Below are 10,424 nucleotides of genomic sequence, written 5' to 3'. Positions count from 1 at the left end.
AAAATTTGGGTTGCATCAGAGAAGAAGTGGAGAGATGATTTATGAGGATTTGATTTTGAGAATTGAATTTGATTGTTGAATAGTTATTCACGGAAAATAATTGTGTAAAGGGAGACGTACCGAGCTATTGCTCGACGAAGGAACTCGTATACATGATCGTCGGAATAGTACTGTGAGTCAACATTTATTTTAAATTAAATGTGCATGCAGTATATTATTATTTTCCGATTGAGGTTTAATTTATTATTTGAATTATTGAGTATTATGATTTTATGAGCTTGATTTCTTGAGATTTATTATGCTCTATGAGTACCGGGATTTTTAGTGGATTTCCTTCCCGAGGGCTTTCAGTAGATTTTCAAGCTAATTCTTTATGAGTTATTGAGTTGGGAAATGATTTTCCGGAAGTGACTGATTAAGAAAATATTATGAGAATTATTGTTTTCGAATATTAGTTTTTATGATGATATACGAGTACGAAGGATTTAGCAAATATTTGAGCATGATTGAATTATCGAGATTTCTTGAGTTTTGAGCTCCGCACTTATCAGCCTCGAGTTAGATTGAGATTTCTTTCCGAAAGCATTTATTTACAGAGTATTTGATTTATGCTTTCGAGGATTTATTGAGATATTGTGATTTGAGTTAGCGAGATAATCCTGAGTTATATTTTCGGTGAATTTTTAATGTTTTATTGAAGTAACAGCGAGTTTCTTTCCGAAAGCAAGTAATTGAAAGAGGTTGTTTCCAGTTTATTGAGGAGGCTATTTAGTTTACTGAGGAGGCTATCTTCGGCGCATGCGTATATTACCTAGTTGGCAGTCCCTTCTAGGTAATAGTCTGGTTAGTAGTCCCTTCCAGACTACATCCCGGTTGGCAGTCCCTTCTGATGCGTCACCTGGTTGGCAGTCCCTTCCAGATGACATGAGGTAGTTAGTTGGCAGTCCCTTCTACCCAGTGCCTCCTATTCCAGTTGGTAGTCCCTTCCGATGCGTCATCTAAGTGGCAGTCCCTCCTAGATGGTATGAGATGACTAGACAACAGTCCTTCCTGGTCATCAAACGAGCCTCTTGAAAATGATGTTTTTTTAAGGATTGAGGATGAGATTTTAAGAGATTGCAAGATGTTTTGTTTTTTTACATGATTAAGATTGCAGTAAAGATGATGATTAAAAGTATTTCCAATATTGTTACTGCATGCGAGGTTTTAGAGAATAACTTGGGAAAGCATTAAGTTTCACTTGTTCATTCGAAATTACTTATTTTTCGTCCACTCACTCTAACGGTTTTTAAATGTTTTCTTCTGGGCCCTTCAGTTTCAAATACCCAGTTTACAGGCCAGTTTAACTTGAGGTTGAGCGTACATTGGGGTGGAGGCATAGCTGTCATAGCTTCCGCATTATAAAAGTATCGGTCCTTTATCTTGTATTCTATTCTTTTGTATGTCTGTACATTAAATTGCTCTGATAACCCATGATATTAATATTCTTAAGTTCAGAAATGTTTGTGAAATGGGAGATGTGATATTTCAGGGAGCATGGTGGCTCCAGAAGATTAAGGGTAGATTATTTTAGAAGTATAAATGTTTTTCTACTGGTTTTGGGTAATCCACTTTTAGAGGGAGTTCCGCCAAATTTTTGGTAGAATTTCTTCAAAGGTGGGCCCCGCAGGGCCACTTTGGATTTCAAGGTGAAATTCGGGGCGGGTCCTGTCACTCTTGCTTTAATTTCTTCACTCTAGATGTATGGTTTAGGTTTTCCTCTCCTTAATCTATGTTTGGTGTGTTGGAATTGGAATATTAAATTGGGGAATTTATATTTCAATTTAGATTATAGCATGAGTATGGTGGAATTTGCCCATTGCATATGTCTATTTCCATTTGGATTTCTTAGATTGTGGTTCTCCAATCACCCAATTTTGAGTATTATTACCCTTGATTGTCAGAATAGTATTCGGAATTGTTGGGTAGGGTAATTGTTATCACAAGTACTCTTTTCGACCTAATTATTTGTGGTGATGGTTGCTAGAGTGTGTTATAATCGATTGTCGAAACATAAAGCATTTAGTTTTGATCACTTATGGCTCTAATAAGGCATAAGGTTTGAGACTAGTATAGGGTAGCCAAAAACTAAGTATTCTTTCTTCTTCTTGTTTTTGCTTAGGGTTTGACTACTATTTTATGACAATCAATTTAGCTTTCTTTTCGACCTCTTAATGCTAAATGGAAATCCGACAAAACATTTGAAGTATTATTTGAATTAATCATCATCATTGCATATGATTTTAGATTTGTGTGGAGAACCTTGAATTCTATGGTGACCCTTGATGCGATGCATCCCATCCTTCTATCTATCTTATTTTTATGTCGTAGTTAGTTAGTTTATTTATCATTTATGAAAATCCATAAAACATTGTGACTTTCCCACTACCATTCATTTGTAAATCCATGTGGGCGTGAGCATGACAAGCACTTTTGTGTGTTTCACGGCCCTATCTAGGCCTTGCTTAGTGCAAGGCCGTCTATGTGACTTTGTGTGATGCAAAGTTATGCTCGAATGAGGCTCGGTGCCTTGTTTAGCATTTTTTTTCTATTTTTATTTGTTTGTGCAAGTGATTTTCGGTGACCTAGAACCATAGGATTCTTAGCTAGCTCGTAATCCCTGAGGTACGATAAACCGGGACGTAAATACTTCCCATCTTTGATGACCGTGTTGATTGTTACACGATAAGTGAATGAAAAACGCTAAAATCATGAGCTTCTGTTGCTTCACAATATGCTTTGTAGGCGGTGACAATTTCTTCATGAGCTCTACAAATGATCAGATACTCCACATCGAGAACATACATCTCTTTGCTCAGACTCCATTGATTGAGGAGCTTTGAAAGCGTCATTTAGATGGTTCTTAGTGTTGGTGGCGCCACCAACATGGCTAGAGACGTTTCCTCCCTCTCTTTTTCCACGTTTACCTCTTTGGTTCCGTGTTCGCCTATTTTGGCGGTTACATTCCTAAGTAGAGCGATTATATGGACCAGAAAGTCCAGAAGTATCCCTAAGATTAGGGTTTCGCTCTTGGCACCCTCTCTTAGGGGCGCGACTATAATTGGATTTCGGAATATGCTCTATTTCCACGGATTTCGAATTATAGTTTTTCACAAGGATGTTGTCATGCTTTTCAGCGACATTCATAGCTCCAATGAGCTTATGAAACCTTATGATCCGTCCTGCATTGATTTGATAGTCCTTAGCAACCATTAATGCAGAGATGAGGAAGGTAGAGAGAGTCTTCTCAATCAACATCGCATCTGTAATTTTTTTACCACAGAATTCCATTAAGGATTTAATGCGAAGTGCTTCCGAGTTGTAGTCAAGAACTGACTTGAAATCACAGAAGCGGAGGCTATGTCATCTCACTTCTAGGTCAGGAAGCAGGGAGTCACGGACGTTACCAAATCGTCCTTCGAGTGAGACCCACATCCTTCTAGGGTCTTCTTTATTCATATACTAGTACTGGAACGAATCATCCATATGACGAGTCATTAGGATGATGGCTTTCGCCTTATTTACCTCTAAGGCTGCTCTATTTGCTTCCAAAGCTTGAGCTAGCTCAACAGTTAGCACGTCCTGGCTAGGCTCGAGAATCGTATCCCGGATTCCATCAGCCATGAGATGCTGGTGAATATCACGAACCCACTTGTAATATCCAGAGCCAGTTGTTCCCAATGGATCAAAGTCCAGTTTATTTAGGTTACTCATCCTGAAAGAGAACAAGAAATTAGGGTTAGTTTCGAAGCGTAAAAGGCTACCACGAAAACATATAAAATTTCTGAGCGTAATCGCTTCCAAGAAATTAGGAATTTCTGAGCATAATCGCTTCCAAGAAATTCAATTCTAAGAGGTATTGGATTAGATCGAAACAATGACGTAAGTGGTCGATCTCAACAAGCTCTACAAACTCTAAGTTTGGAGATCTCAACAAGCTCCAAGCTTGGAGTGAGCACGAACCCCCACAGTTCGGCTTAATTTGGTCTTCCCTGTGATGAAGAAAAGGGGAGTAGAAGAAAGGAGTTTGCAAGTCCCCGAGAAAAGAAATAAAAACTTCAAAAACGGGAACTTTTAGTAAAAAAAACCTTGAAATAGGTCACCGGAAAATTTGACCGGAAAAAATGGTAAGACAAAGTTGTCGGAAAATGGTCGGAAAGTGGTGGGCAGCGGCTGGAAAAGTCGCCGGAAGTTAACAGTCGTTGACGTTGCAGGTCCATAGCTGAAGTGGCAGCGGGTCTTGAGCTGATGTGGCGCTGGGCTACTTGGTCTTCTGGGCCGAGGTTTGCTTCTCTTTTTCTGGGCCGGGTTCTATTTCTTCTGGGCTTAGGGCTGCTTCTTCTTCTTTCTTCTTTTTTCTTTTGGTTTTTTTGATGGCAAGTGGGCTGTGGGGCCCTCTTTTTTCTTTTCCTTCTTCTTCTTCAGCTGGGCATCGTGCCCTCCTTTCTTTTGTCTTTTTTTTTTCTTCTTCTTCTTCTTCTTCTTCTAGCAGGTGGGCCGAGTGCCCTTTTTTCTTTTGCTGCCTTTGACTGAAACGTAGGCCACTTGCTTACTTCCCTTTTTTCGTTTGTCTACCTTTGGGAGAGATGCCGGCAGGCTTGGCGTGCGCTGCTACGTGTGTGCCTGCTGGGACTAGCAACTCTGAAAGAGATTTTTTTTTTTCAAGGGTTTTGGATTTTTAAGATTTCAGGGTTAGGGTTTCGTGCTGATAACGTGTTTTAGAGAAACAGAAATTGATAGAAAATCGCTGTGTATTCTCATTGATAATAGGGATCCTCTTTATATAGAGGATTACAATGCATAGAATCCGAATCATACATTGACTAGGAATATCTAGATTCTTCTAATTAAACCCTATTACCACTAGGTCAAGTAACCTAGAGTTTGAGTTAGACACACAAATAGAGATTTACTTGAACACATTTTAAATAACTTTAATATAATTTTATATTTTTATTTTAAAGGTATTCTAGATATTTCAAATTTAGTGAATCCCTGAACACTAAATTCTGCCTCTCTTTATAGTAGCATAGCCAAAAAGGAACAGCCGACGGGACATTAGCCAAATTAAAATAATAATAAATAAAAAAGAGAAAGAAGGCCGTTCCTATTTATTTTAAATTGTTGTTTTACATATTACGACACAAAACCCTAAACCCTTTAGAACCCCCAAAGCCCCGAATTGCAAAATGGATCACATGGCAGCGATGGAAGAGCAATTAGTATCAGAGAGGGTTAAACAAAAGCTACAAGACGTGAATGCGGCTGCCCAAAAGTATCTCTCTCCGGTCCAAGACCATGTCAATTTCACCCTCCAGGTATATATATCTCATGGGTATTGCATATCTGAGATCAATTGGGGTTTTTCTCTTCCTGTTTTTTTTTTTTTTTTTCGGTTAAATTTGGATGGAGGTTTGTTTTGTTAGTATGGATCGACACTGGTATTCCACTCATTGCTGTTCCGTGTCTGAGAAAAGTTATTGTAAGATAAAATCGTAGTTGTGGTCTGTTTGGTCAAATGCCTGAAATTGAGTTTGCTGATGTGATGATTGATACTAAAGAAATTAATTTATTGCATTTTCTTGTTTGGGGGTTCATTCTGATCCAGTGTAAATAAATTTCTGGACTGTTAGGAAACTAAACATGTGTTTATGTTTCATCTGAATATCAGAAAGATGAGTAAATAAAAGGGATAATCAGATTCTGTATGTAGTCAACTGTAGTAGTAGAAGTAGTATGTCTTCTGTTTTTCTTCCATCTCTCAGGTTTTCAATGGTTTAATTACTATTTATATTATTTTTGCTTTTGGCAGCAAGCATACTTTAAATGTGCATACGAGTGTTTTGATAGGAGGAGAAGCGAACAAGAGATTGGCAATTGTGTTGAAAATTGTAGCGTTCCTGTTGTTAGTGCTCAACAGAGAGTTGAGAATGAGATGGCCAAGTTTCAAGTAAGTGTAGCTTCTTTACTCCTGCATCTCTCAGTGTGAAACTCTGTAGGAGGTTTAGCTTGTGGTGTTGTAATGTCTTGCATGCTATAGGGGGTTTCTGTTTATACTTTACTGACGATTAAATTTCAAGGACTTGAGTGTTTGATTAAATCCACACAACGTATCAAGGGTTTTTTAATTTTTTTTTCTGCTTTGATTTCTTGCGCAATGAGATATTACCTTGCTTGACCTCCCACCATAGGTTCTCATTGTTTCTGAAGTGTCAGCCCTTTGTCTATAACAAAACTAGGAACAAAAAGATATCCCCATGACAGTGAATGCACTATTTTTTTTCCATCTTCACTTCGCTAAAGGCCTAAACTCTTAAACCTTTAAATATCAACAAATAGCCCTCATGATATTCTTTCACTCCTTTCACTCCATATATAGTTCAAAATGAATGATGCTTGGCTGCCTATATGTGGGCGGCACTTCCTAACCATCCCTAACGTGTATAACCTACAGCCCAACACCTGTTCCTTTTCTCTTTGTATCATCTGATATCCCCTTCTTTCTTCCCCATAGTTCTAATTCTTCACATGTAATCAAACCGACTTTAGAGAGTGAAGGCTCACAGGGGTCAGAGGTGGGTGATCGGGAATGACCACGGTGATCAGCGGGGAGGTTACATACTTGGAACTTGGAAGAAGAAAGAGAACAACAAGATTGAGGAGGGAGTGGATGAGAAGAAGTATTGCTGCTAAGATAAACTCTGGACTCAGAGCTTAGGGTAGGTTCAAGCTTCAAGCACTGTGACAACAACGAGGTCTTTAGAGGTTTATGTGTTAAAGCTAGTTGGGTCCTTGAAGATGTCACTATTGTGTGAAGAATTGGAATGCAGAACTGATGGGGGAAGAAGATAAAGGGTTGTGTTAAAAACCGAAAACAGACAAGTGTTGGGTTGTGGGACAGACACATGAGGGATTGGTTAAGAGCGGCTTTATGTGAACAGCTAAGTATTATCATTTCAAAACTATTTAGAAACTGAACATAATGTGTAATAGAAAGTTCAAAATCATGATGTATAAAAGTTCTTGAACTTGGGCAAAGATTCCTGAAAAACATGTTTCTAGTATACTGCAGTAGGTATTCAGTGGTTTAGGTTGGACCATTTACATTCATGCCAAATACAAACAGTAAGATGATCCTTTATGTAGTTTTTTGCCGGAGTCAATGCGATTTCTGTAACTGGCTCTTTTTCAAAGGCATTCATAGTTGTTGAGGATTAACCTACTCAGTTGCAGTCATGGTGGTGTGAACAGTAATTGTAGCATAGCTTTGGCTTGATAAATGATGCAGTTGTTAATGACAATGGAGGTTGCCGTGGTAATGGAGTCAGTGATGTATAGGTGACATGTATGTATTCTTTTTGTATATAGAAGCAGTTAGGTTAGGCAACATAAGTTTTCACAATATTTTGTCAGCAAATGATGTGGTAGAGGGCTTTGGTACAGATAACTTTGGCCTTGCTACTTCAGTCATACTTTTCCATTCCATATTTTAGTAATTTTATTCGAAGATAGTAGTAATTAAACAATTTTTCTTGTGTTATTTTAGTTTACTATACTTAAACTGTCCATTAAGACATGATCAGTTAATTGAAGGGATCACAATCTTAATTGTGATTTCATCTGGAATCCACTCATGATCAGACTTCTTTTTGGTTGAATGTGTATCAAGTTTGTTCTGTGCCACTTTGTATAAAAAGGACTTGTTTATTTCTTATTTTTTCAAATTTATTTGTAGTTTATGCTGATTATACAAGATAAAGTTATGCATTCTGTATTGTTTTCCTAGGTTGTATTCTAGCAAACTGACTCCTCAGTCCTCACTCTTGTGTATCTTGTGTGCAGGAAAGGTTGAGTAGGGCACTGATGGTCTGTCAAGACAAGTTTGATGCAGCTAAGCTTCAACAGGTCAAAACTAGTGCACTCAATGATTTGGAGTCATGTGTTCAACAAACGACCGAAGATGGAATAAAGACACTTCCACTTCTTGCTGAAAGATTGAAGTCTTCCTTTTCGATCAACAATTAAGTTAGCCGTTATGTTGGCAGTCTGCTTTTATCTACCCTATCTATTTCAGCCCTCATTGATATGATATGCCTATGAGCCCTTTAATGACAACTAAGAACAGTTGTGTACGCAAGTTATAATGCTCATTGGTTAGCAATTGTTGTTTATGTTTTTATTTATTTTTTTCCTCTTATTTCTGGACTGCCACTTCTAAGCAATTGTGCATGCCTGGAAATGGATTACTTGCATCAAATTTCCGATATCATCTTAATCATAAGCATTTCTGATATCATCTTAACATAAGGATTGTCTGAAGTTAATTGCATCCATTTCCACTTCTGCATTTTGTCTACATTTTTGAATCCATCCCAGCTCTGGTGGAGCTTCTCTGGTCTTCCTAAAATATTAAATGTATGCATGAGTATTTTTACAAACCATGATTGCTCTATAAGTCCTATTTAGGAATAACATCCCCTTAGTCATAAAAAGTTCTCGGTCCCAACTTCGGCCGGTTATAATAGGGATAAACTCTACGTTATAATTTTTTTAGATCGTGCTTTTTAAAATTTTGCCATGTTCAAGATTGTAACTCCTCGCAAACCGTAGCCATCATGGCTTTGGGTTCAAGACTTGCATACAACGCCGTCCTCAAGCGGAACCTTGATCTTTGCATCTCGTTGCTTACTCTCAACTATCCAACATCGACCTCGTTCGGCGACCTTTTGAAACCTACAAGTCCGCACCTTGGGCGCTCACCATAGATACAAAAAGACATCATCTTGCCGGAACCCGAGTCTTGTGTTTGGCGAGATAATTGAGTTGGGATGGAAGACCTGGTTGAGTAGGGGACGCCTCAAAGTTTCTGGAGATCGGAAGTTTTGAGAATTTGGCCTTTCGCTGGTGACTTGGTGAGGGATGTGATCGAGTGGATCAAGGCTCTTGCATTTGTTAGTGACGAGTTGCACAGGGTTTCTTTCCCGTCTTATGAAGATTTGACAGGGTTCTTTCCTACCGGAGTAGTTGGATTTCCGTGATTGAGTTGGTTACGTGGGGAGGGTGTAAGCGCTAATTGTTGGTCCATGCTCTGGTTTCTCTTGAGCATTGGCTGAGTTCATGGCGAGTTCGTTCAAAATTTAATCCAGAGGCGGAGGACAATGGTACTACGGTGATGGTTGACGCAGGTGGTCCTGCAATTCGGAGCAGTGTGTCCGCGAGCACTTGTGTCCAATGCAATATAGGTGCCCCTAGTTGATTGGGTTGAAGTTTGGGCTTTGGCCCAAATTTGGGATTGTGGGGGTGGTGGAATGATATGTATTTATTTATTTCTTTTAAGAGTGTCATGTATTATGAAACATAATTATAGTTAATCATAATGTGTTATGAAATATAATTATAGTTAATCATAATGTTTTATTAAAAATTATATTTTAAGTATTAAATTATTTCAATGTGTTTCAGTTGGACTATGGTACTGTGTCACTATGAGCACCTCAATTGCGAGCAATGACGAGCAGCATAGCTGGCTTTTTTGGGACGAGGATAGACTGCAACAATTTGTAGCTTTATTGTTTTTATATTTCCAAGGAGTGCGCTTCAATTCTGTAATTGGACAACCATTCAGACAACTTATGATTTGTTCAACATTAATTATGCTTTCTCATTAACCACTCTTCATTTTAGCTCTTGTTGAAATTCAAGATGCCCATGATAGCGATGGTAACTAGGGGTGGGTTCGGTTCCGAACGGTTCAGTTTTAGGTCAGAACTGAGAACTGAACCGAAATTTATTTCGGTTCGGTTCGGTTTTGTAAATTTTAGTAGTTGAAACCGAAAACGGAACCGACCGGTTCGGTCCAGCTCGGTTTTTTTAATTAAAAATTGTTTAATTACAGTTTTTTTCCTGGTCCGGTTTTTTTCAAATAAAAATTATGTAATAATGGTACTTTTTTCACTACGCCTGTTTGATATTGAATTCTCTTTCTCTTTTTGCAGTTCTTTTAGGCCCTTGATAAAAAAAAATTAGGAAATTATGAATGAAGGCCATTGGAGCCTTTTTGATATAAAAATAAATAAAATTAAAAAGAACAAACCATTAATTGAAAAACCCAAAAACAAAAATATTAACTCCTGGCAGTGATGATCCTGATGAGCTCCTTCATATCAGAAAGCACTCACAAGAGGTACTGTCAATAATACTATCAACATGTCAAGAAACCTCAAAACAAAACACTCTTCCTGATCCTCGAAAAGCTTCAGGAGTAAATCTAGTTAAAAAAATTACACAAAAAGAGTTATGTATTACAGTATCAACATTGGTGAAGAAAAATAAAATAAACAGAGTTATGTATTGAATGGCCAATTTTAGCAAGTGAGAGCTAAATT

The 10,424-nt window shown here is 38.1% G+C and overlaps 1 protein-coding gene across 1 annotated transcript; it reads left to right on the top strand.

Annotated features, from left to right (window-relative positions):
* The first annotated feature begins 5,172 nt into the window (after positions 1–5,172).
* On the top strand, positions 5,173–8,276 carry LOC112199855 (protein FAM136A). Its single transcript, XM_024340828.2, has 3 exons — positions 5,173–5,357; positions 5,852–5,989; positions 7,882–8,276. Exons 1-3 carry the CDS (start codon positions 5,229–5,231, stop codon positions 8,062–8,064), a joined length of 450 nt encoding a protein of 149 aa, XP_024196596.1. The 5' UTR covers positions 5,173–5,228; the 3' UTR covers positions 8,065–8,276.
* Positions 8,277–10,424: the final 2,148 nt, after the last annotated feature.

This window comes from Rosa chinensis, chromosome 4, assembly GCF_002994745.2.
Source record: "Rosa chinensis cultivar Old Blush chromosome 4, RchiOBHm-V2, whole genome shotgun sequence".
NCBI lineage: Eukaryota > Viridiplantae > Streptophyta > Magnoliopsida > Rosales > Rosaceae > Rosa > Rosa chinensis.
The sequence above is the reverse complement of the archived record's forward strand: the minus strand, read 5'-3'. Positions and strand labels throughout refer to the sequence as shown.

Excerpts from the sequence above, each read along its gene's own strand:
- LOC112199855 (XM_024340828.2), top strand. The coding sequence starts at position 5,229 with ATGGATCACATGGCAGCGATGGAAGAGCAATTAGTATCAGAGAGGGTT. Across the intron at positions 5,358-5,851 it reads ATGTCAATTTCACCCTCCAG|CAAGCATACTTTAAATGTGC; the intron begins GTATATATATCT and ends TGCTTTTGGCAG. Across the intron at positions 5,990-7,881 it reads ATGAGATGGCCAAGTTTCAA|GAAAGGTTGAGTAGGGCACT; the intron begins GTAAGTGTAGCT and ends TCTTGTGTGCAG.